We start from the raw sequence: 26,263 nt of genomic DNA, 5'->3' as shown, positions 1-26,263 counted from the left end.
AGTGCACCTGTGTCGTGCAATGCCTGTGGAGGACAGAAGAGGCTGTCAGATCCCCTGGAACTGGAGTTGCAGACAGCTGTTAGCTGCCATGTGGGTGCTGGGATTTGAACCTGGGTCTTCTGAAAGAACAACCAGTGTTCTTAACTGCTGAGCCATCTCTCCAGCCCCCCAATTTAATTATTTTTAAATAATACTTTATTTTCATTTGAGTGTGTGTGTGTGTGTGTGTGTGTATACCTGTACCCATGTGTAGGTGCCTACAGAGGCCAGAAGAGGGTGTCAGGCTCACTAAAGCTGGAGTGACAGGTGCTTGTGAGTCGCCATGTGGGTGCTGGGAATTGTACACAGGCCCTCTGCAAGAGCAACAAGTGCTCTTAATTATTGAACTATCTCTTCGGCCCCAAGATTTAATTATTTATGTCAAAGTAAACAAGCATATCTGTCCCATTTGTGTGCAAATTTTCTTTAGCCTTTTATAAATGGTAACAGAATATGCATACCAAAGAATTGCTTTAAAGTACATTCTTTTTAATATTTATTCTTATTTTTAATTATGTGTATGTATATGTGATCTGTGTGTATGTACACATGAGTGAGGGTGTCTGCAGAAGGCAGAGGTGTTGGACCCCCTGGAGCTGGAGTTACAAGTGGTTGTAAGCTAGCGTATCGGTGCTGGGCACTAAACTCAGGTCCTTTGCAAGAGCAATACATGCTTTTAACCACTCTAGCACCAAATTTTTTTTAACATGTATTTATTTGGGGGGAGGGGTGTGCGTGTGCCATGGCGCGTGTATGCAGGTCAGAGGACAGTTTGTGAGAGTCAGTTCTCTCCTCCCACCATGTGGGTTCTGGGGATTAAACCCAGGTATAGGCTTGGTGGCAAGCACCTTTACCCACTGAACCATCTTTCCAGCCCCTCAAATAAATTCTTTATGATTTATTATCAGTAAATATTTGCTTTGTATACCTATTTGATATACCTATATACCCAAAATTGCATAAAAGTTTCTTGAGCTGAAAGGAATTGCTGAAAGTTTTAAGAAGCCCTGGTTTAAACGTGGGACATTTTAAAAAATGAGAAGAATGAAAAGCAATTCCTAGATGTAGAGTTTTATTTTTAATAGAAATGATGAAACTCTGGGGTTGGGCATTCCATACACACACTGAAAAGGGGGCAAGTAGAAGTGGGTGAAAGTTAAATCGCTTTTCCCAGCCAATGAAGGCCTAACCCTAACGCCCGTCTCCTTATTCTGAGGTTACATTTCACTGTGCTTCTAGCTCTGTTTGGGGAAAGCTCTCATTTAGAAGGACAGGGCTAGAGCCGTGGCTCAGTGATTAAGAGCACTGGCTGCTCTTGTAGAGGACCTGGATTTAGTTCCCACCACCCACATGATGGCTCACAATCAGTCCTAGGAATCCAGCTCCCTCTTCTGGCCTCCTTGGGTACCAGGCACACATATGCTGCACATATATACATTCAGGCAAAACACTCATAACACATAAATTAAAATTTTTTTTTAATCTTAAAAGAAAAAGTTTAATGGATTGTTGAACCACAGTGACAGACTGGACCATAACTGCCTCTCCTGATCCACAGGAACAACACTTCGTTTGGATGTCTGGGATGGATGGAAGGAATTTCTGATGGGCTGCCTTCTTGGACAAAAACTTAAAGTCCAACGCTACTTATCAAAGGAAGGACCGGTACTCAAGTATGGGAGATAAAATGAATATTAGATGAATTGAAGTAACTTTTCGCTAAGCCCCATTCAATCTTAAGCCTGTATCCTCCATAGAGCCATGGTGCTGCTGGGTGCCATGTCTACCTTATATGGCTCAATGTGTTATTATTATTGAGATAATTGCTGGGTCAAGATAGTAGGAATTTTACTAGGTCTGATAGGCTTTGGTAATGGGTTGCAATCCAGGTAGATTTTCCTCTGGAAATCTTAATTAAACTGATAAGTTTAGTTTGGATATCATACTTTTGGTAACACTTTAAATATTTTTATTTTCAGAATAAGTATTTTGCCACTCACATTTAATTATTCTGTTAACAACAACAAAATAAAATCTGCCAACTGATGGGCTAAAAACATAGCCACTTCTTAAACTCACGTATAATATTTTATTCGCTAAATTTAATTTTGAAAAAATTTCATTCCAAATACAACTGTTGAATTTGCATTGAATTATAACTATAATTTGTGTTTAATTGAAATGTCAGGGTTTAACAACAGACATTGTTACAAAACAATAAACTATTGTTCAATTTTTAATGGTCAGTTGTATTAGAGCTTAGAAGTGTTTATTAGACAATAAGTCAGGTTTCTGTCTAAGAACTGACTAGGCTACCTGAGCAGTACATACCCAGCCCTTCATAGACAGCGACCAGACATCAGGCACAAATCTAACTCTGCCTAAATGAATGTGTTTGCTAAGATGAGGATAAAAAGCTCTCTTTTTCCTTTGAGAAGTGTTCATTTTTTGCTCACATGAAGGGTAATGTGTGTCTGGGACTATGGAGCATGATAGGCTTGGAAAGGCAAGCAAGTGGGCATTTTAATCTATCACTGATGCCAGAAAATTCACAAAGGTGCAGGTTGTATTAACTGTTAGGTTTTAGTTCAATGGTGTTTTAGAACACTACTCCCTCATGGGTGATTTAACCATGTTTTACCAAAGCACAGACACCATCAAGAGCCCGGGGCTCTATAAATTGACACATAGGTGGCACAGTTTTTACAACCTTATGAAATAGTCAAGTTTTTATATTAGTTTCTCCTTGGAAATAGTTGTAATTCTTGTTTCATGTCCAGAATAGAAGATAACTGTGTTGCATTGTTACTTTAGTGTGTATTTATTGAGCATACACTCAAGATGAACGATGTGCTGTGTTTATTGCCTTGTTTTATATTTGCAACAAGTTAATGAGGTGGATGCTTTTTATGTTGTTTGACAGATGAGGAAACTGAGATTAGGAAACTTTTCCAGTGTCCCTCAGCTAGCAAGGGTAGGGACAAGATAGAAACAGTTTGACTCTAGTCCCAATGTGCTTGACCATCTATCCTTTATCTTTAAATAAAATCTAAGAGCTCGAAGAATGTACGTGGTCAAACTGAAAAAAATTCTTTTTATTTTGCTACCAAATCAAAAATGCTTACTGAGCATTTAGTATATACTGTGCAAGATCCTAGGAATTCAGCAGTAAGCAAAATAGTTCCTGCCTTTTGTGAGCTCACAGTCCAGAAGGGAAACAGGAAACAAGGAACCAATTCCTGGAGAAGCAGAACTGTAAAATATTTGAAAGTAGAACTCCAGTGTGCATCTGCCTGCCTTGAAGGCCTGCTCTCACTATTTAGCTAGGTAAACCTGGGCAATTACACAACCATCCTGGATCTCAGCCTCCTCTTCTACCCTCCTCTTCTATAAAACGGAAATAAAGTAGCATCTATTTCATAGACCTGTTTTAGGGACTAGATGTCTTAAATCCCAAGTGTGCTTGGCACATAGTAAGCAGGATATAAAGTCAAGCTTGGTTGCTGTTACTACCCAGTGTGAAAAGGGCTATGATAGAATACAATGCAAGATGGTGGAACAGTGTACAGAATGGGAACAAAACAAGGTATCCTAAGAGAGGGACGTTTGAGACCTACAGGATTCATATGTAGGTGGTAGAGGGAAGGAAAAAAGCCAGTGTTTTAAAGTAGATGGATATACAGAATAGATTCAAGGAACTCAAAGCCATTCATAAGGAATGAGGTGGTTAGTGAACAAAGGCTGGAAAGATAAAAGATATGTTCATGCAGGAGAATGAGGAGCTGTGGACTTTACGTTTCAAGAGTTGGGAAGACATCGGATGGGGTAAGGGCCAAGATGTGATTTTGCTTTTAAAAATATAGCTCATGGAATACTTTACTGTAAAGTATTCCTTGAGAAATGTTTATAATTCTATGAGAATGTAAATAGTTTCACAGTAATTGTTTTCCAGTTAGAATATTCTAACTTAATTGCAGTGCAGTCTCTTTAATTTCTTGTTCATTAATTTTTAACTAACTTCATAAAAGAATAAGAATTAAAAAAATGTGATTTATTTTAGAAAAAGTTACCTGGACTGCTGAAAAGAATGTATATTCCACAGCTGTTGGATGAAATATGCTATAAACATTTATTAAATCTAAAAAATATATATATAGCTCATGCTGGGCTGGGTCACATATGTGTACAGTTCCAGCACTCAGGAGGTAGAGGCAGGATGTGGAGTTTAAGACCAGACTCAGCTACACAGTGAGTTCCACGCTAGTCTATATGAGACCCTATTTCAATAAACAAACAAAACAACATAGTTCTGGCCAGGCGTGGTGGCGCACTCCTTTAATCCTAGCACTCAGGAGGCAGAGGCAGGTGAATCTCTGCAAAATTGAGGCCAGACTGGTCTACAGAGCAAGTTCCAGGCCAGCTGAATCAAAAAGACCACCCCCCAAAAGAACACCATAGTCTGATTGGTGTGTGTGTGTGTGTGTGTGTGTGTATGCATGTGTGTGTGTTGTTGGTTATGTATGTGTGGTCCATGTGCACATGTGTGCAAGTGCATGCAGGATGTGTGCTGCCCTATTTTATCACCACCTTATTCCCTTGAGACAGGGTCTGTCACTGAACCCGGAGCTAGGCTGGTGGCCAGCAAGCCCTAGCCATTCATTCTCCTGTCTCTGCCACAGCTCTTTTACTCACTGTGCCATCTTCCCAGCCCCTCTAAAAATATTTTTAGAGTGGAAGGAAGAAATGAACATTGTAACAAATGCTTTGTGTCTAGCATAACTATTTTCCTGTGTTTGCTGACTTGTTAACTCTTTCCCCCAAACTTGTCTCACTATTCAGGTACCAGAAAAGGGTAGCCCTGTACATCGCTGCTTTTTACGGTCACACTGAACTCACTGAATGGGCCCTGAAACAGGGCGTGCGGCCCCAGGAGGCGGTTGGTGTTCATCCCTATCGAGCATGGTGCCATGAAGCCCTTCATGCAGATGTCTCTAAATGCCCTATTCATGCAGCTGCAGAAGCAGGCCAACTGCTGATTCTGAAGGCCTTTGTCAACTGCAGCATTCTGTGCCTGGAATGTAAAAATGCATTAGGGCAAACTCCCTTGACCATCGCAGCAAAGCACCAGCATAAAGACTGTGTATTGTATTTGCTGAGTAAAATGTGGTCCACGGTTTCTTTTCTGAAAATTTCAGTCCCAATGAGGATTTACATTAAAATAAAACAATGGGTGCTCAGAGCTCAGAGCCACAAAGATGATAAAAACCAGCTCCGCAGAGTAAGGGTCTCAGGGGCAAAAGTTGGAGACATTGTGATGGTGGATGGTTTTACCAAGCCAGAAATGACCTCTAAGAGCTGGCACGAGGTTGGAGACAAGGACTCGCAAAGCACCTTGAGCAAGTTGCCACATCGCAAGCATCAAAGGACGAGCAGGAAACCTGGCCATCCACTAGCAATTCCACAGAGGGACACCAGAGAACAAAACTTCACATTCCCACCCTTAGTCAATGCGAACAGGTTCTCAGAATTACAAAGCCATCAACAAGAAAGCCAGGAAAAAATAACTACCACAGTTAGGAGAAAAGAAAAGCACATAAGAAACACCTATCTCCCCCAGGTCCCCCTTCCTCCAGTTCCAAGAGCAGACTACTCACATCCGCGGTTCTACTCCACCACAGCCAGGGCTGATTGCTTGCTACGGTCTTCCTTCACATCCTTCTCAGAACACAGTGGGAAGACGCCAAGAGAGAATGCCATCTACTGCTTGGCTGTAGCAAGGTAATGCTTTGTCTTTAAATGTACAAGGGTCAACTTTAACCAGACACGATTAAGACGGAGAATGGTTTCTGAGGCCCTGCGATGGCCTTCAGAATAGTGCAAATTGGTCCAATGCTTCAAAACAGCATCAAGGACTTCAACTCACTCACTGGGCCTGGTGGTACTTGCCTCTGATCCCAGCTTGGAAGGCCAGGGCAATGGAATTTCAAGTTTGAGTTCAGACTGGGCTTCACAGTGAGACCCTGTCTCAGAAAACAAAATAACAGCAAAGAGACCTCATCTTAGCCTCCTTTTCAGGGAGGAAAAATGGAATAATATTATTGCCCAAACCAGTCTGTTCCAAACATCACTCCTCAAGCTCTCAAAAACAGACATGAGGAAGGTGTGGTTTCAATTAGACCATGGCTAATGCTTACTTATTTTTTAAACTGTTCTGAAATAGTGAATGAACCAGGCATTGTGGCACATGCCTTTAATCCCAGTACTTGGGAGACAGAAGCAGGAGGATCTCTGTGAGTTCAAGGCCAGCCTGGTCTACACAGTGAGTTCCAGGCCAGCTGGGACTATAAGGAGACCCTGTCTCAAAAAGACCAAAAAATAAATAAAAAGGAAAGAAAGAAAGAAAGAGAGAGAGAGAGAGAGAGAGAGAGAGAGAGGAAGGAAGGAAGGAAAGAAGGAAGGAAGGAAGGAAGGAAGGAAGGAAGGAAGGAAGGAAGGAGAAATAGTGGATGAGGGGCTGGAGAGATGGATCAGCTTTTAAGAGTGCTAACTACTCTTGCAGAGGACCCAGGTTTGGTTCCCAGCACCCCCATGGCAGCTATCAACCATCCCTAACTCCAGTTCCAGGGGATTCAATGCCCTCTTCTGGCCTCTTCAGGTTTTGCATGACATGGGTACACTTCCATGCATGTAGACAAAACACTCACACACATGAAATAAAAATAAAAATAAATTTAAAATAGTGGATGAAAATTAAAGGGAAAACAAAGAAACTTGAAACATGGGAGGGTAACATCAAAAGTGTCACAAAAGACTAGGCAGTCATGAAAGTACAAAAAAAAAGAACAATTTCATAACATGGAACCATACAGACTTAAGATGGCTTCCTGGACAAGATTCACAGGTAGGAAGAAAATCTGTGTAGGGTGCTAGAACTGGTATTAATATTTAAAGTGATGATCTACTATCACATTAAAAGAACAAGCAGGTATATCAGAAGTGGGATTTTTAGGCACATTCAATTCCATAATGCCATTGTTAGTCATTAGATTTCACTGAAAACAAAACTCCCAGATTAAGCCTTATGTTCTGGCCATTGCTTGTGAGGCATTCTTGAGTACCATAATGAAAAGTACATATAAACAAACAAATGATAAAAAGAAAAGAAAAGAAAGAAAAGTACAGATAGGTAGTTTCTTTCCTTGCTAAGAAAATTTAAAACAAAGCTGTGTTTTACTTCTCTTTCTGTTCTGGCCTTCACTGTGTTCAGCCACGTTGCTGCCATCTAGTGGTGAGAGTAATTTCGGCTGGAAAACGTAAACTTGAAGCTCTAACTTTATTTTTAATGTGTGTTGGTGTAGTGCCTGCACCCGGGAGGGGCAATGTCTGATGAGGTCAAGAGGGTGTCAGATCCTCTGGAACGGAAGTTACTGGTTGTTAGCCACCATGTGGGTGCTGGGAACTGAACCAGGTCCTCTGCAAGAGCAGCCAGTGCTCTTAACCAATGAGCCATCTTTCCAGCTCTGAAGATCCAACTTTATAAGATAATTACTTTTTTCTTTATTTATCCGGGCTTGGTAGCACAAAATTTTAATCCCAGCACTCAAATGAATCTCCGTGAGTACAAGGTCAGCCTGGTCTGGATAGTGAGTTCAGGCCAGCCAGTGCTGCATAATGAGATCTTGTCTCAAAAGAACAACAAAAACACGTTTTTAAACAATTTTTTTTTGGTCTTTTTGAGTAAACAATTTTTTTAATCCAGTGTATTCCCAGTATGGTGGCTCATGCTACGATCCCGCCTCTGTTTAACTGACTACACTTTATAATAGACTATTCTCTTTCTACATTTTGTATGCATATATGAAACTATGATCTTTTTATTGTTGTTATTTGGTTTGGGGGAAGTTTTTTGTTTGTTTGTTTGTTTTAATTTTTTTGAGCCATGGTCTCCCTGTAGCCCCAGCTAGCCTGGAACTCACTATGTAGACCAGACTGGACTTGATCTCACAGAGATCTGCCTGACTCTGCCTCCTGAGTGCTGGATAAAACTATGTAGTTCAGTAGAAAGAAATTATGTTCATTAGGGGCTGGAGAGATGGCTTGGTGGTTAAGAACACTGGTTGTTCTTGCAGAAGACCCGGGTTCGAATCCCAGCACTTACGTGGCAGCTAACAACTGTCGGTAACTCCAGTCCCAGGGGATCCGACGGCCTCTTCTAACCTCCACGGGCATTGCATGACATGGGTGCACTTACCTACATGCAGGAAATACATGTATAAACATAAAATAATAAAATTTTTTAAAATTAAGTTAAAAAAAAGAAATTATGCCAGGCGTGGTGGCGCATGCCTTTAATCCCAGCACGCGGGAAGCAGAGGCAGGAGGATCTCTGTGAGTTCGAGGCCAGCCTGGTCTACATAGTAAGTTCCAGGACAGCTGGAGCTCCAGGGAGACCCTGTCTAAAAAAAAAAAAAAAAAGGTTAAACAAATATAACAGTAATTTCTCTCAGATATAGCCGTTATCCTTATTAAGATCCATTTATGCTGTTCTTTACTTTTTATATTTTGCCATTTTGCTCAACATATCACAGATGAAATTCATTTGTGGTTTTTGTATATTGCTATTTTTTTAAGTATTTTATTTATTATTTTTATGTGTATGAGCGTTATGCCTGCATGTAGGCATCTGTGTCGTGCAGTGCCCATGGAGGACAGAAGAGGCTGTCAAATCCCCTGGAACTGGAGTTACGGACAGTTGTGAGTTGCCATGTGGGTGCTGGAATTTGAACCCAGATCTTCTGCAAGAAGAGTTAGTGTTCTTCACCACTGAGCTATCTCACCAGCCCCCAATTTTCTGGCTTTTGTATACTCCACTTTTGTGGGGCATTCCATATCCTAATGTATGTATCTATTTTCTTACTGGTGGACATCTGGGTTGTTTCCAACGTGGGGCTATTTTAAATTACAATATATGATTATTTTTGTGTAAGTCTTTTGAAGGATATTAGTATTTGTTTCTCTTGATTTTATACCTAGAAATGAATGGATACTAGGATAAGTTTAGGTTTAGCTTTAGTAGACATTTCTGAACAGTTTTCTCTGTTACACTGGCATGCTGGGTGGTTTGTTTTGTTTTGTTTTTGTTTTTTGTAGCTACATCTCATAAGGATTGGAACTATCAAAAAGGAAGGAAATTTAAGGTTGAGAACGGAATTTCTGGGGAAAACACTTGTCAAGAAAAGGGATTAATCGGAGCTGGAGAGAAGGCTCAGCAGTTAAGAGCACTGGCTGCTCCTGAAGAGGACCCCAGTTTGGGTCCTAGCACTCACATGGTGGCTCACAACCATCTGTAACTCCATCTCCAGGGGATCTGATGTGTCTTCTGGCCTCCACAAGCACTGGGCCCATGTGGCGCACATACATAGAAGCAGGCAAAACATTCATATACATAAAATACAAATAAATAAATCAGGGGCTAAAGAGAGTGCTCAGTAGTTAAGAGCACTTATTGGTCTCCCAAAGGAGCTGGATTCCATTCCCAGCACCTACATGGTGGCTAACATTCCTCCTTAACTCCAGTTCTAGCCTCTGTGGCACTGCATGCACACAGTGCACTTACATACATGCAGGCAAAACAATCATATGCAAACATAATATCAAAATAAATAAAATCTTGAAAAAAAAGATTTACTTAAAAAAATCAATCAAATACATATTTTTTTTTCTTTTGGATCTTTTTTTGAGACAGGGTTTCCCTCTAGTCACAGCTGGCCTGGATTCCCTATGGTGACCAGGCTGCAGTTAGCACAGAACATGTGCTATTATAAGTCTAGGTGGGTGAGTTCATGTGGCTTTTGCAGGGATGAAAGTGCAGACACTAAGGGCCACAAAATCTTGTTCCTTCACCTAGAAGGCGGTATAGGGTTAACACAGGTCAAAGGTCTCTAAATGTCTGGAAACCAGCATTCCTTGCTGCTTGACGCTGGATTCCAGCAGATCTATGTGACCTGAAGTCTAGGTTTGTGACGAGTCAGTGTGGGAGAATGATCCGGAAGGCTGAGTGAACACCCTGAGAACACACAGCAGTCCCAAGTGCTGACTGTGCTCCAGAGGAAAACAGAGGTCTCCGTTTTGTTTTATTTTTAAACAGTTCATCTTGTGTGCTTTGTTCACTGTTTGTATCTCCAGTACATAGAATAGTACCTGTCATATAGGTAGCATACAATAAAAAATTATGAATGAATGAAAAAAAGCCAGGGTTCAGATACCAGGACAAGAATCAGGATGCTCTAGGAACAAGGGAGGAGAGAGGATCTGCATCTGAATGAAGGAGAGGACTTCAAATTAAGGGATAGAAAGGCTAATTGAGGGAGCCCAAGTGACTGTCTCAAAGCTTAAGAGTTAATTTTGAGGACCCGGCTGGGTTAACCTACTTCAGGGGGCCCAAGGAGACATAGCCACTGCGGGAAAGCAAGAGGTTAATTCTGAGCAAAAAAAAAAGGCAGACATGGATCTAGTTTAAATGTATTTATGCACAGGTACTCCTAATAGAGCACTTTAAAAACTTACAGGACTCCACAGACAAGAGAGGTGGAGGTGAAGGAAGGGATTCAGGTGACGTGTAACGTAGTCAAAGGTACTGCTTTGTGAAGGGGCAAGCAAGGAACTGGGTTTCCAGGAAAGCAAGAGGATGGGCAAAGCGCATTTTAGAGGACCCACCAGACGACAGGCAAGAGCTGGCAAAGACAGCGGAAGTTACTGGGGAAGAGGGAAACCAGCAAGTGTGAGGGAACACTTCTGGGTACAGCCTCTAAAATTCAGGTGCTAACCAGGTGTGAGGTGGGGAAGGAGTGGAGTTTGGGTTACGGTTTTGTAGCTAGGGAGGGTAAGAAGGAGCAATGCCAGAACAGGGACACTGGGAAGGGAACAAATACAGGAAGACCACAAAAGATGTGCTAGACTGGACGCATTCGTGGGAAAAAACATTCTTATTTGCAGAGCTGGAGAGATGGCTCAGAAGTTAAGAGCTCTTGCAGAGGACCCGGGTTCGATTCCCAGCACCCACATGGTGGCTAACAATCATCCAGGGGAATCGGAAGCCCTCTTCTGACCTCCGCAGCACTGCAAAACACATGCAGGCAATACACTCATACACATAAAAAATAATAATAATAATTTTTTTTTAAAAGAGCAGCATGTAAGAGTCATGGATTCAGGAATTGAAGTCATAAGTGAAAGTCATGAGGGCACAGAAAACAAGACCAAGGGTGGACTCTTAGATGATGCCAATATTTAAGGAGATGTAAAATTCTTCTTTAATGAATTACATTTTCATCCTACAAACTAGGAATGATCATCTTCAAATTTACAAGTTATTATTAGTATATAGACATAGACTAGTTATAGTAAAATATTAGTTCCCTTGCATTTTCGTTAAAGACTATCAAAAGCAAACTTTTTGTCAAAAATCTTACTGTAAAGCTGGGCATGGTGGCACACGCCTTTAGTCCCAGCACTTGGGAGGTAGAGACAGGTGGATCTTTGTGAGTTTGAAGCCAGCCTGGTCTACATAGTGAGTTCCAGGTCAGCTGGGGCTACAGGAAGACCCTGTCTCAAAAAGACAACAACAACAAAATCCTATTGTGATTTGGGGGAAGGGAAGAAATGTGGCCAGGGGGTTTGTGTATACAGAGTTGCCAGAATTTCAGCACAGAAAATTCTATATGGCATTGATTGCCTTTTGGTTTCTAGTCGTGGGTTCTAAACTTGTAGTATTGTATTGAGAAAATGTCATTCCCACTACATTGCACAGAACCGGTTTTAGAATGATTGATGTTTATATTTCACATCTGACCTATGTAACCAGTAAACTAACCACAGCTACAAAAGCACCCTAAAGCTTTTGACCCCTTCAGCAATCTACCGGATGAGTCTGCACCTTCTTGTGAAGTGTCTGTTTTTCTTACAGTGCCTTTAAAGAGAAGCGATGGCTTCAGCAGTTAGGAATAGCAAGAGTCCTGGCCAAAAAGAGCGTTTCTAATCTGACGACTCAAAGAGGTCCAGCAATGAGCGGAAACTCTCCTGAAATTGTGCTCTGAAAAGTCATGTCAGACCTGGGTTGGATAGACACTTGGTCAATAGAATCTCTAATTCTAATGTCAATGTATCTAATAATAGTTCGAATGCTACATGAGTTCAACAGGATAATGTTTAATGGCATGCTTTCTTTGAGACTGTATTGCTCAGGGTTCTCTAGAGGAACAGAACCCATAAAATGAATATATTATATATGTATTATATATATATTATACATATATACATATAGGCTTACATGATATGGTTTGGGTAGGCCCAAAATAGCTGTCTTCACATTGAGAATCCAGTAGTTCCTCAGTCCACAACGCTGGATGCCTCCACAGTACAATATGGCACTGAAGGCCTGAAGAGCTCCTCGTCACCCATGCAGGTTAGAAACCTGAAGAAGCCGGGTTCTGTCAGGGAAGGAACGCAGCAGAGCTGGCGGCGGCAGCTGGCAGCAGCTACAGGATTGACTGAAACACAGGCAAGAGGGCCAGAAGAAACGCTTTTCCCTTGAACTTCCTTTCATCTGAGCTGCCACTGGAAGGTGCCGCCCACATCTGGGGTAGATCTTCCACTTCAAATATCTGATCGTGAAACCCCCTCACACACACTCTCAGAGGCTAACCTTAAACTAGATGCTCTCTCAATGGACGTGCCGCAGAGATTTTTCTCTTCGTTGATTCCAGATCCAGCCAGGTTAACAACCAAAATTAACCAGCACAGTTACTGTTGCCCCTAGTGAAAATATTGAGGACTCTTTTTTTCATAGTCTCAGAAAGAATTCGTTAAAAAAAAAAAAAAAAAAAACAACAGAAGCAAGTAGTTGTCTGTGTTGGTAGGGAAACTAAGGGGGGTATGAGGATGGGAGCTGGAATTTTTATTGTATTTCTTATTTTGTTTTTCCAGATTTGTTTCAATGCTTTAGGGTTTTGAAGTTATATAAATGTAGAACATAATAAAAGAATTTACATTTTATTATTCTTATTTTTTATGTGTATGAGTGTTACGCCTGCATGTAGGTAGATGCACCCGTGTCATGCACTGGTCCAGGAAGTCAGAAGAGGGTGTCAGATCCTCCGGAACTGGAGTTAGGGATGGTTGTTAGCCACCATGTGGGTGCTGGGAATTGAACTCAGGTCCTCTCCAAGCGTAGTCAGTACTCTTAACTGCTGAGCCATCTCGTCAGTCCCATAAAATAAATTTTTATAAAATCTGTAAACAAGGTTTCTAAGAGAGTTAGAAATATCATCTAGGTTCTGTGCGGATCTCAGACATCATTTTAGTTTCAGCTGAAACATTTCTTTCTATCTTTTTAAAACTATATCTATGTATACTTTTATTTAGTCTTCTTATTGGACTATATATTCATAAATGTTAAGTAGTTATTTATAGGACTTTCCCCTCAATTCTAGAATGGAGATATCAATTCATTATGACATGAAAGGTCATAAAAATATTACTAATCATGTATTTTGTCTCATTTCCACAGAAATAATTCTTATATAGGATTAACATATTCAAATACTTTTATTACTTTGAAATCTAAATAGGATTTGAATATGAAGTTCAACTTATATAATCTTTTTTTTTTAAAAAACTGGGGTAAAGCTGACCATACAATGAACTGCATGGATGTTAATTGTAACATTCAGTGGGTAACAAGCATGTGTTTGCGTAAACAAGACTCCCAGATAACACTTACCCCCCCCCGCCCTGAAAGTTTCTTCAAATGCCTAGGCAAATTCTGACTTCAATCTCTATACATAGGATTCCCAAAGCACTTCAGTCAGGCCATTGTTCACTCTGGGGTCTGGATTACATTGCTCTATTTAACGTTTTGTGATTTGTTCAGATTGTCACATTTATCAATAGTACCACTGTTTTGCTTTGGCTTTTAAAATTTTTTATTATTTTGTTTTATGTGTATTCATGTATTGCCTGCATATATGTAAGTGCACCCATGTTGTGCAACACCTGAGGAGGACAGAAGAGGCCATCGGAGCCCCTAAAACTGGAGTTACAAACAGCTGTTAGCTGCCATGTGGGTGCTCGGATTCAAACCTGGGACTTCTGCAAGAACAGCCAGTGTTCTTAACTGCTGAGCCATCGCTCCAGCCCCCTTTATTTAGGTTTTTGAGACATGGTGCTATATGTAGCCCTGGCTGGTGCACAACTAACTTTTGTAACCCAGACTAGTCTAAAACTCACAGCAGTCCTACTGCCTCAAGCTCCCAAGTGCTGGCGATTACAGCATGAGCCAACACCCCCCCCCCCGTTAGTATATTTTTTAAGTTACTGAATGGTTAAGTGTTCTGTTTATGGATGTGTCATGTTATCTATTCAATTGCATATTCAGATTGTCTCCATCTTTGAGATATTATAAATAAAGTACTTATGAACTACTGTGAAAGTGTTCTCTAAATATATGTTTTCATTTCTTTTGTGTAAATACTTAAGAATGGAATTATTTGATAGTAAAGTGAATGTACAATGAACATTATAAGAAATTAAGTCTTCTCTGTGCCTGGTGACTCACGCCTTTAACCCAGCACTGGGGAGGCAGAGGCAGGCAGAGCTCTGTGAGTTCAAGGTTAGCCTGTCTACGAACTGAGTTCCAGGACAGCTGGGGTTATAGAGGGACCCTGTCTCAAAAAGAGCGAAAAAAAAAAAAAAAAAAAAAAAAAAAAAAAGAGCGGGAGAGAGCAAAAGAAATGAAGAGTCTTCAAAGTAGTTTTAAGATTTCACACTTCTACTAACAACAGACTAGCTTCTCTTTCATAATTTCACCAGCCTTTGCTGTCATAAGCATCTACTTTTAATCATTCCGGTGCATTTGAAATGGCACATCATTGTGATTTAAATTTCTATGTCCCTGATGACATAACACTTTTTCATGTACTTATTTTGCATTTTGATGTATTCTTTTCTGAAGTATCAATGTAAGGGGTTGTTTTTGTTTTTGCCTTTTTTTAAAGATATAAATTAGGATAAGGTAGAAACAGAGGAGCTTTAAAAACTAATTTCCACTTTTGTTTTGGAGACAGATTATAGGAACAGGTGTCTCTAGCTGGGGATAAAGAAATGTACTTGACTAGCATTTGAGAGCTCCTGGGTTGAATCCTAGAACTCCTAGATATAAAAGCTAGGCATGAAGTCTCTCACCCTCCCTCTCTTTTTCTTCCCCTCCTCTTCCTCCCATGATAGGAGAGAGATTTGGAGAGTCACATTCCTATCAATTAGCATTCAGTAACCTCTTATTATCTAACCCAAAACAAAGGAGGTGAGAAGACAGTTGGAAAGGAGATCAAATGTTCACATATCTTCAAAAGATAAAAATAATGACGTTGCTCTGAATCCTATAAACATCTGTTACTGTCATCACATCATCATCTTTATCCTAATTTAGAATTATTCATAAAGCTTATTGCAGAGGAAGATATAGTTAATAATAGAGTACATATTTAGTATTATGAAGTCCTGGATTTGATCCTTAGCACCCCCAAAACAAAACAAAAAAATGTTACTGAGTTAGGGAGATGGCAAGTCTGAAGACCTGAGTTCCATCCTGGGTCCCACAATGGAAGGGGAGACTGGATTCACAAAGCCTGTCCTCTGACCTTCACACACCTTCACCCACACAAATCACACACAAATAATAATAATAATTTTAAAAAAACAATGTTACAAACCTTTAACTTTCAGCCTGGTACACAGAGGGGCTGGGGCTTGGGTCAGATAGGCAAGGCATCTAACAATCTCCTTCCAGTTTTGATCTATAATCTTCTGACTTTAGTTTCTTCATTAAAATTTTTTTTTGTCATCTATCATCTATCTATCTATCTGTCATCTATCTATATCTATCATCTATATTTATCTATCATCTATCTATATCAATATCTATCATCTATCTATCATCTATCATCTGTTTATCATCTATCTAATGTGTATGAGTGTTTTGTCTATACTTAAGTGCACCACATGTATGCAATGCCTGAGAGTCAGAAGAGGGCATTAGACGGCCCGGGGACTGGGGTTACAAAATGTAGGTAGGTACCATGTATGGGCTGGGAAGCAAGCCTGGGCCTCTGCAAGAGTAGCCAGTGTTCTTAACAGCTGAGCTATCTCTCCAGGCTCAGTTTCTTCATTTTAAAAAGGAGGCCACGGCTGTTGAGACTGTTAAATGAGATAAATAACATAATCAAAGTTGTGCGCAAATAACCAAAGTTTTCGTTGTTTCACTTACCTCTCTGCTTTCATATTTCTTATGGAAATAGTAATGGACCTGTGTAACACGTTTCTTTCTCATGAACTGTGGGCTAAATGTAAGAACATTCCTGACAGTATTTAACAAACGTTAGCTATTGATATCATTGATATACGTTCCACAGGTGGACTAGTGGGATTTGAAACACCTTGTCCTTTCCCACAGAGCCTAGCGCTGTGCACCCAGAAAGCACTCATTACACGTTTGCAGGATGATCTATGAATGGAAAACTTGTGCCTTCAACCCCCACCTCACCTCCCACCTCCACTCCTACATCATGCTCCAGGCAATCAGGTGCTTACAGGACCACCAGAGACCGGAACCTAAAGTTTGGGGCAGTGAGGCCCCGCCGGAGCTTCTTTTTGATTGCACAGAGCGCCGGAAGCGGCCAGCGCAGGGTTGGCGGTGTTGGGTGAAATCCGCCGCCCAGCGAAGATGTTGCTGGACTTGTCCGAGGAGCATAGGGAGCACCTGGCGTTCCTGCCACAAGTGGACAGCGCGGGTGAGGGAGTCGGGGTGCCTGTGGCGGGAAGGGCGCAGGGGACAGCCCTGCGCTCACGGCCTCACTTCCGTTGCAGTGGTCGCGGAGTTCGGGCGGATTGCGGTGGAGTTCCTGAGACGAGGATCGAACCCGAAGATCTACGAAGGCGCCGCCAGTAAGAAAGGGCGGAGCAGGGTTCTGCCTCTGGCGCCGGAAAATGCTAGCCCTTCTCTCATCGGTGCAGGGAAGGGGCTTTTGCAGGTCCCAGGATCTTGTTCCAAATGCAGCAGATTAAAAATTCGCTCTGCTCCCAGGCAGAGCGCAGACCCTGCGCATCGTCTAAGTAGCAGTGAGATTTTAAAGCTTCTGCTAAATACGTTTCTTCATATTTAGAATGAAGATAACAGCATCTACCTTTCATAAGTACCATGATGTATAATAAAATGCTGCAAAGGCTGTGGAACGGTTAGGCTACCTAAAAAGATCTTTCAAGTGTTTGGTTAACATTTGTTGTCCAGAAATTCATTTTACTGGTGTCCTTTTCCCCCTGGAGGAGGGGTGGTTTAGGGGATTAAGTCCGCCCTTGTTGAGTTTTTTTGCCAGCTTTGAAGGAGCCTGGTATTAAGTGTCCCCAGGTCTCTGTTTTGAAATATTGAATTATTGAAAACATCTCTTAATGGGGTAGGGTGAGAAAGAGCAGGAGGCTCTGCTCAACTTACCGGTTTTCAGTCTACTGTTTGAAATAATAGAATATATAGGTTTGCTTGTTTCTTTTCTTTTTTTGAAACAGGGTCTTCCTGTAGCCCCAACTGGCCTGGAACTCTCCGTGTAGACCAGACTGCCTCTAGTTCTGGGATTAAAGGCATGCACCATCCAGCCAGGCTGAAAATGTGTATTTTTAAATAGGAGTTTCAACAAAAGGATAATTTGTTCATTTTTTCTTTATCTTTCTTTAGGAAAACTCAATGTGAGTAGTGACACTATCCAGCATGGTGTGGAAGGATTAACTTATCTCCTCACTGAGAGTTCAAAACTCATGGTAAAGCTTCTCTGAACTGTACTGTATTACCTGGATCCTTTAAAACAGGCACCTGTTAATAATATTAATAATTTATCATGGAGGAGCTGGAGAGTTGGCTCAGCGGTTAAGAGCACTGGGTGCTCTCGCAGAGGATCAGAGTTCAATTCCCACCATCCACATGGCAGCTAACAACTGTAACTCTAGTTCCAGGGGAATCCCGTATCCTCTTCTGACCTCCGTAGGCATTTCATGACATGAGTGCACTTACATACATGCAGGCATAACACTCATACACATAAAATTAAAAAAGCAAAAAGATTCATAATCAGTGGGTGAAGGGATCTAAATTTGATTAACTGTTGTATGAAATGTACAAAAACTCAATAAAAAACGTTTTTAAACCTCATAATTGAATTTGTGAAGACATACCTAAATGATGACTATAATGTCATCCTCTAAATTCCTCTTGCTAGTATAAATTATATTTGTCTCTTAATTCTGTAATGTGCGTTGTCAAACCATACACCAGCATATGTGTACCCTGAGAGCAGGAAGAATGAAATTGCTTATTTCACATACTGGCAGCATCTCGCTTGATGGGAAAATAGGAAGTAAAAGTGGGCATCTTAATTCTTTTTGTATTTAAGGTAATTTATGTGTTAATGTCTCAGATTTTGGAATGGTAGGCAATGATTGTTTGTTTGTTGTTTATCTTTTGGAGATGGGGTCTCCCTGTAGCCCCAGCTGGCCTGGAACTCACTATGTAAACCAGGTTGGCCTTGAATTCACAGAGATCCACCCACCTCTGCCTCCTGAGCCCTGGGATTAAAGGGCTGGGCTGGGATTAATGTACTTTTATATTTAGGAAGTATTTTAAGCTGGGCGTGGTGGCTCCCAGCACTCGGGAGGCAGAGGCAGGTGGATCCCTCCGAGTTCAAGGCCAGCCTGGTCTCCATAGTGAATCCAGGACAGCTGGGGCTACAGGGAGACCCTGTCTCAAAAAGACAAAAAAAAAAAAAAAAAAAAAAAAAAAAAAAGATACCCCCCAAAAGAAAATATCTTAATATTTACTAGACAAAAATAAAATTTGATGTTCTTTTAAAATCAATTTACTTTTAGATTTCTGAACTAGATTTCCAAGATTCTGTTTTTGTTCTGGGATTCTCTGAAGAATTGAACAAATTATTGCTTCAACTTTATCTGGACAACAGAAAGGAGATCAGAACTGTTCTAAATGAGTTGGCACCTGCCCTTCCCAGCTACCACAGCCTTGAGTGGCGACTGGATGTACAGGTATGGTATGGCTTTTTTCTTTTTTTAACCTGACATAGACTATAAGAATTATTTAAGGTGCAGGGCCTACTTGTGTTACTTACCACCTTATCCAAGCTGTGGTTTGAAACTGGTGGTTTTTGGTTTTTGGTTTTAATTTCTTTTTTAGACCATTTAACAAATAGCTAATTTCCTTTTATTTTTAATATATTTAACTGACTTTAAATTTTTACTTAATTCTATTTACTTAAATTTCTAGCACACGTATTTAGTGTGTGTGTGTGTGTGTGCGCACGCATGTGAGTCATGACAGGTGTGTAGAGATCAGACGACAACTTTCCAGAGTCGGTTCTGTCCTTCCATCACATGGATCCCAGGGATTGAGATCAGGTTATCAGGCTTGGCAGCAAGTGCAGAGTTTTAAAGAAATCAGTTAGTTTGGAAAAGAAAGAAATCAGTTAGTTTGGAAAAAAAGATGGTTATGCAGATTTTTTTCAGGCAGTGCTTAGTTTTTAAGTCACTTATCTTTAAATCTAACACACAAAGAAAGTGCACGGGTCAGTGTGCAGCTCAGTAAATTATCACACAGTCTATCATGAGATGGACATGATCATGACCAATAGCCCAGAGGCACCTTTCTTCCCTCTTACCAGTTACTGCTCCTTCCCACAGATCCTGCCTCCTAACACAGCTTACTCTTTTTATCTCTGTACATGCAATCACTTGGTCAGTACTCTTTCATAGCACTGGAAGTCTGGTTCTGTGTATTTGCCTAGCAAATGTGAGGTCTGGTATTCAATCTCTAACATGAAAATGCAAAAACATACAAATCTCTTTTGTGTCTGGCTTCTTTTGCAAAACATTATTTTTGAAAGATTTATCTTTTTGGTATCTTTTTGAAAGATTCATAAATGTAAGAGCCAAGCATAACAACATACACTCTTAGTCTCAGTTACCTGGGAGGCTGAGGCAGGAGGGACACTAGCCCAGGAGTTTGGAGACTAGTCTTTGTAAAATAATGAAATCTCTCTCAGAAAAATAAGTAACAAATAAATTAAAAAAAAAGTTTTCAGACTGTTGCATGTAGCCCTTTATTAAGCAGAGAAAGACAACACACATCTGTTGGATGTTGCCCATTTGCTGACGAAAGCTATGCTAAATGGTTTGGGACACAAAAGAAGTGTGAGGTATTTTTTTAGCTAGAAAAGATGCTATCATCTGGTTAGAGTTATTAGGTGTTCTCAAAATAGCTCATTAAGGAAAGTTAAAAACAAAACCTAGGTTGTAAAGTCTCACATGAATGAGGAAATGAACATGACTATATGACGTTGGCCTTGTTCCCTAGCTTCATTGCATTTGAAATAATCTGGGATTTTAAGAAATTCTGATGACTGTATCCCATTCGGAGAGATTCTGATCATACTGGTCTAAAGTTTGGCCTGGACCTCAAAAAATAGGACAGCAGTAAGTAGTACACCAGGCACTGCTGACAGGCATCGTGACAGTGGATTCTTTGTGACTTGAAGTAAGGTGGTCAAAACAGGTTATAGAAATTTGATTAGAGGGCTGGAGAGATGGCTCAGCAGTTAAGAACACTGGTTGTTCTTGCAGAAGACCCGGGTTCGAATCCCAGCACCCACATGGCAGCTGATAGCTGTCTGTAACTCCAGACCCAGGGGATCCGACAACCTCTTCTGACCTCCACAGGCATTGCATGACATGGGTGCACTTACCTACATGCAGGCAATACACACACACACATAAAAATAATAAATAAAATTTTTTTAAAAATGTGATTAGAGTTTAGATGAACTGACAGTAGGATGCTTTTGTAGATTCTTTGGTAAACATGTAACATTAACGTAGTCATTTGGGCATCCTTGGGCAAACCAGAAAAAAAGTAGAATCAGAAGTGTGAAGAATGTACGCCTCGACGCCGTTTTCCTCTGTGTGTCATGTGCTTCTTTGTCTCTGCCTTGCTGTTATCTCTTAACTCTGTTTTCTTACACTTTTAATAAATTGCAGCTTAAATTAGGGCCTAGCAAACTGTCACATAGGCTAAATCTAACTTGCTGTTTATAACATTTCTTGGGATGCAGCCATGTGTATATATCTGTATATTACCTATGGCTGTTCTTAAAGGACAGGGGCAGCTGCTGGTTATAGTGACAAATACTTGTAGTCCCAGCACTCGGGATGCAGACACAGGTGGATCTCTGTGAGATCAAGACCAGCCTGCTCTAATAGTGAGTTCCAAGCTAGCCAGGGTTACACAGTGAGACCCTGTCTTCAAAAGAAAACAAACAAAAAACCAAGAGTAGAATTAAGAAGTTGGGTCAAAAATTATATAGTATACAAAACCTAAAGTATTTAGTATCTGATTAGTTACAGAAAAAAAATTGCCAACCTCTGCTTTAAATGATGCTCCTGAGATAAATTCTCTGTGCTGCAAGTCCGTTAAATCCTGGTGGCACGTGTTTTCTTTTTCATTACACCTGTGTTTCCTGGGGGTGGAGGGAATGTGGATCATTTATGAGTCATTCATGAGCCAGTCATTTCACACATTCCATTTCCTACAAAGAACAATGACCTCAGCGATAGCGAGGACCGTGAATGTCTCGTGTGCTCTCTTTCCTAACCGACTCCATGCTGTCCCGTTGGTTTTGCTTCCTGTTTGGCTGACTCATAAGTTCCTGCCTCTGTACCTGCTGTGACATCTATATTAGTGTCCACTTGCTCTGCGTTCACCATTGTCACTATTGATGAAATCTTGCTTATTTCATAGACAGCCTCTACCCTTGACCCCTTCAGCCCAGCCCCATTTGGTCACATGAAGACATCATTCCAACACTTGTTCCTCTTTTTCTGCATCAGACCTCTTTTGCCTCCATGCTAAATCATTCCTTTTATTTCAGTCAATTCACATACAGTCTTGAATGTGAAAGTGATCTGGCTGTGTGTGACATGTCACCCCATTGGTCAGGGTTGGTACAGCTGTTCTGACTGACCAGAAGGGTGTCCACTTCCTCCATCATTCTGTGTGTCTCTCCTGAAGCTATGTTCTTGATCAAAAAGGACAGCCCTCCTTGATAGCATCGGACTGCTCTTAGGTCAAGGCTATCCCAGTGGCTGACCGTGGCTGCTAGAACCGCCAAACACGGTCTCAGGAAACCCAGCCTTGACGTCATTCATTCCTCCCACTGACACCTTTTTTTTCTTCCTTCCCTTTACATCAAGAATTGTCTGTGCCTTCATTCTCTTGTCCCTTTCTCTCTTGATCCCTCTCTGACGAGGCTTCATAGTACCACTCTACTGGCACAGACTAACCAAAGTCTTTTTAGTGTTTATTAGCATCCATCATAGTTATCCATTCCTTCCTACTTAAATACTGCCTTGTGTTGTCCTGTGGTAAATTCCTCTCTCTGGTTCCCATCCAGCTTATAGAGCTTCCTTTTTGGGCCTCTATTGCTCATCTCTCATTTTGTTGACAGTGAAACGTTAGATGTTCCACTTCTCTAGTCTTCATACTTTTCCTATCTATAGTCTGCCAAACTCATCTAATTTGATGGATTTATATATCACCAGTGTACTTAATATTCCAAAATTTATTTCTAAGGCCTAGACTTGCCTCTGAACTGCTATACAATTGAAGCCACCTCCACATGTCAGTTTGGGCGTTTGATGTGTTCAAATGCAATATATCCAAACACTGCGTTCTGCCTTCTCCTTCCTGACTATTCCATAGTCTTCTCCCATCTCGCTGAATAAGAGTCTGTGCTCAGACTTACCCAGAATAAAAGTATTTAGAATTGGGGCTGGTGAATGGCTCAGTTGGGAAAGGCAATTGCTGCCAAGCCAGAGGACCTGAGTTCCTGTTCCTGGAACCCACAGGGTGGAAGGAGAAAACCGACTCCTAAAGTTGTCCTGTGACTTCCACACAAGCATCATGGCATGCATACACAGATACATAAATAAATAAAATGTAATAAAAAGTGTACATGATCTGTATCTAAAATGTTAAAAAAAAATACTTGGAATAATTCTTGACTTCTCTCCTTACCCTTTATCCACAAACCACTTTCTATTTTGAAAAGACAATCTAATCATTTCTGTTTTTTTTAAACGGAAAATTTCACAAACAGAGCTATATAGTGAGACCCTGTCTCCAAAAAAACAAAAAAAATTGCATTGCATTATACAAACCAAAGATTATAAGATACCCAGTTTAAAGAATAGTAACAAAAACAAATGCCAGCATACTCACCACCAAGCTTAATAATACAGTAAAACCAGTATCTCTGAATCACTCAAGCCCACCTTAATTTTAGGCCCTCCTCTACCACCTTAGAGAAAACTATTACTCAGAGTTTTCTTATACTCTTCAGGGTTCTTTTAAAATTACATTTATTGGTGCTGGAGAGATGGCTCAGCAGTTAAGAGCACTAGCTGTTCTTGCAGAAGACTCGGGTTTCAATCCCAGGACCCACATGGTGGCTAACAACCATCAGTAACTCCAGTTCCAGGGGATCTGATGCCCTCTTCTGACATCCATGGGCATTGTAAAAATGGGTGCACTTACATACATGCAGGCAATACACTCATACATATAAAATAACAAAAATAAATAGAATAATTTTTTGTTAAATGTAACTAATTGTGGAGTGGGGGGAGTTGGGGACATGTGTCTCATAATGCATGTGTGGAAGTTAGATGACAACATAGAAGAGTAAATTTTCTCCTTCAGCCATGTCGGTTCCAGAGATTGTATTCATGTAGTCAAGAGCCTTTACCCAACAAGAGCCTTTACCCAATTGAGCCATTTCACTGGCCCTACTTGTTTTTTGCAAAATATCTTCTCCCATTTTATGGCTTATCTTTTTACCATCTGAAGGTGTCCTGTGAAGAATCAGTTTTGTCTTTGTGATGTGTGACTTTTGAATCATGTTTAAGGATTCTTTTCATACCATAAAGTTTTATTTCTAGTCTCATTCCAAAGGTCTTCAAGTTTATTTTCCGTTTTGAAGTCTGGTTCAGCCTAAATTTGATTTTTTGCATGGTACCTAATTTTAGATGTTGTGTATGTAGCATGGTTATTACGCAATCACTGCGCTCTTTTTCCACTTCGAATCAAGCTTGCCAGCAGAAGTCTCAGGCGGCAGATTAAACCAACAGTGACTATGCGGCTGCACCTCGCTGAGAATGGAGGCCACAGTACCAGAGTTCTGCAGACGGACCCAGCCACCCTGCTTCATCTAGTGCAGCAGCTAGAGCAAGCGCTGGAAGAGATGAAGACGAACCACTGCAGAAGAGTGGTCCGCAGCATCAAGTAGTCCAGCTCCAAGCTGTCAGTCCCTTTGCATTGATGATACATGGGGATTTCTTTTCAAATTTGATTTTTTTATTCATTGACAGTAATAAGTACCTCTAGAGTCCATGAAGTTTCTTTTCCTGTTGAGGATGCTGAACTCATGATCAGAAGCTAAAGTAAAGTTCCTTTTCTGGTGCTAAATGGGGTCAGCTTCTTGACAGATTGAAATGTATTTTGTATTTTAAATGTGTAAATAGGACTGAATCAACTAAAATCAATCTACTGTTCGTATCGTCTCTATATGTGTGTATGACTTTCCTGATTTTCATACTTTTTATCTGCTTAAATTTATTATTTTGTCCTTGATCAAAATTTGAAAATAAAATTCATTATTACAATATAAAACTATTTCTAGGTAGTTCAGTGTTCTTTAAGATAGTCTCCATGTAGCCCTGGTTAGACCAGGCTGGCCTCGATCTCTGAGAGATCTGCCTGCCTCTGCCTCACAAGTACTGGAATTAAAGGTGTTCTATCACCACACCTGGCCAATAAAAAATTTTTTAAGACTTTGTATATATGAGAAAGTTAAAAATAATAAGTCATTTATTAACAGGACAAAGAAAGTCATAGATGGATACACTTTTCAAGTACACTGGAGGAAACAGCAAAGCAGAAGACCTCCACTCTAGGCCTCAGCTGTTACGTGCTGACATTGATTAATGCTAGGGGTCTGTTAATATACTCTAAGCTGTTTTACCAGATAGTCACAAGGATGTCATGTCAGACACAGAGATGGGCAAGAAGTGGTTATTAAACTCTGGACTTGCAGCATTCTAACTCCTCACAGGCACTGGGTTCTGATGAGCTAATCAGCCTTCTAGACCATTCACTGTGCGTGCAGGAGCTTCTGGTCACAGTCCTGCATATGACTGTTGTAAAGACAGTGAAGAGCCAAGGAGAACAGCCACAGCCATGCTCTCCTATGTCCTGTAATTAACAGGCATTCGGCAGTCTGACCTTGAAGCTAACCTGCAAAGAGAAGCTATAAAAGGCTTCTCTGTCATCTCTATCAGAAGATGCCCCTGAGCATTTCTTTCCTTCTCTTAACCCTCATGCTTAATGTCTATATTAAAAATGTTTTTTGTTTTTTTTTTTCTTTTTGAAGCAGGGTCTCCCTGTAGCCCCAGCTGTCCTTGAACTCACAGAGATCCACCTGCCTCTGCCTCCCAAGTGCTGGGACTACAGGTGTGCACCACCACACCCTATAGACCACAATTCTGCCTCCTACTGGCTCCCCCTGAAACTTTTTTTCTGTGTGGAAGCCAAGGTTGAGTTTTACTTGAGTTGATGTCCCTAAAAGATTAAGAAAACTCCTCAAGCCATTACTGGGGATTGATTGATAGAGCAAAGAGGGAAAGAATCTAGAAAAAGAAGTTGCTTCAGTTTGTAGAACCAAACTGAATTTCAGGAATTGTTAAGGTTTAGCCAAAATGGAGAGGTTTTACAAAATGGCATAACTAATGCCAGAGTTCTTCATGCCTCGACCCGTTCTTCTGACAGAGAAGCCTTTTATAGCTTCTCTTTGCAGGTTAGCTTTGAGGTCAGACTCCCAAATGCCTCTTAAATACACTGAATTTGCAGGTATAATTGCTTTGGAAAGGTGGTTGTCTGGTAGCTTGGAGAGAAACATAGGTATCTCTCCTTAGAATTAACACCTCAGTCCCACCAGACCTCCAGTCCATTCTCTCAGCTAAGGGAGCGATAAGCCATCAGAAAATGCTTTTGTCTACAAACTAAAAC

At 40.8% G+C, this 26,263-nt stretch overlaps 2 protein-coding genes across 3 annotated transcripts in view; both read left to right on the top strand.

The window, feature by feature from the left end:
* Ankub1 (ankyrin repeat and ubiquitin domain containing 1) overlaps nt 1–12,292 on the top strand; it is a 43,520-nt gene extending 31,228 nt beyond the window's left edge. The window contains exons 4-6 of the mRNA XM_008828999.1: nt 1,598–1,712; nt 4,879–5,817; nt 12,005–12,292. Of these exons, the coding sequence (XP_008827221.1) occupies nt 1,598–1,712; nt 4,879–5,817; nt 12,005–12,134 (1,184 nt within the window). The 3' untranslated portion in view covers nt 12,135–12,292. The remainder of the gene's footprint in view (nt 1–1,597; nt 1,713–4,878; nt 5,818–12,004) is intronic.
* Nucleotides 12,293–16,755: 4,463 nt separating this feature from the next.
* Commd2 (COMM domain containing 2) lies at nt 16,756–24,871 on the top strand. Of its 2 annotated transcripts, none has more exons than XM_029561562.1 (5): nt 16,756–16,883; nt 16,960–17,037; nt 17,819–17,829; nt 19,003–19,176; nt 24,288–24,871. In XM_029561562.1, the coding sequence occupies exons 1-5, from the start codon at nt 16,817–16,819 to the stop codon at nt 24,483–24,485; spliced, it is 528 nt and encodes a 175-aa protein (XP_029417422.1). In that variant the 5' UTR covers nt 16,756–16,816; the 3' UTR covers nt 24,486–24,871. The 2 variants fall into 2 exon arrangements, with proteins under 2 accessions (XP_029417422.1, XP_008827220.1); XM_008828998.3 differs by having other exon boundaries at nt 17,819–17,901.
* The last annotated feature ends 1,392 nt before the right edge of the window (nt 24,872–26,263 follow it).

Source organism: Nannospalax galili, unplaced genomic scaffold, assembly GCF_000622305.1.
Source record: "Nannospalax galili isolate Female #2095 unplaced genomic scaffold, S.galili_v1.0 scaffold1454, whole genome shotgun sequence".
Taxonomy (NCBI): Eukaryota; Metazoa; Chordata; class Mammalia; order Rodentia; family Spalacidae; genus Nannospalax; species Nannospalax galili.
This window is presented reverse-complemented; position numbering and strand designations above follow the sequence as displayed.

What these genes read in the sequence shown, in the direction of transcription:
- Commd2 (XM_008828998.3), top strand. Translation starts at nt 16,817, where the DNA reads ATGTTGCTGGACTTGTCCGAGGAGCATAGGGAGCACCTGGCGTTCCTG. An exon ending in GCCACAAGTGGACAGCGCGG is followed by an intron (nt 16,884 to 16,959) that starts GTGAGGGAGTCG and finishes CTTCCGTTGCAG; the next exon opens with TGGTCGCGGAGTTCGGGCGG. An exon ending in AGTGGCGACTGGATGTACAG is followed by an intron (nt 19,177 to 24,287) that starts GTATGGTATGGC and finishes CTTCGAATCAAG; the next exon opens with CTTGCCAGCAGAAGTCTCAG.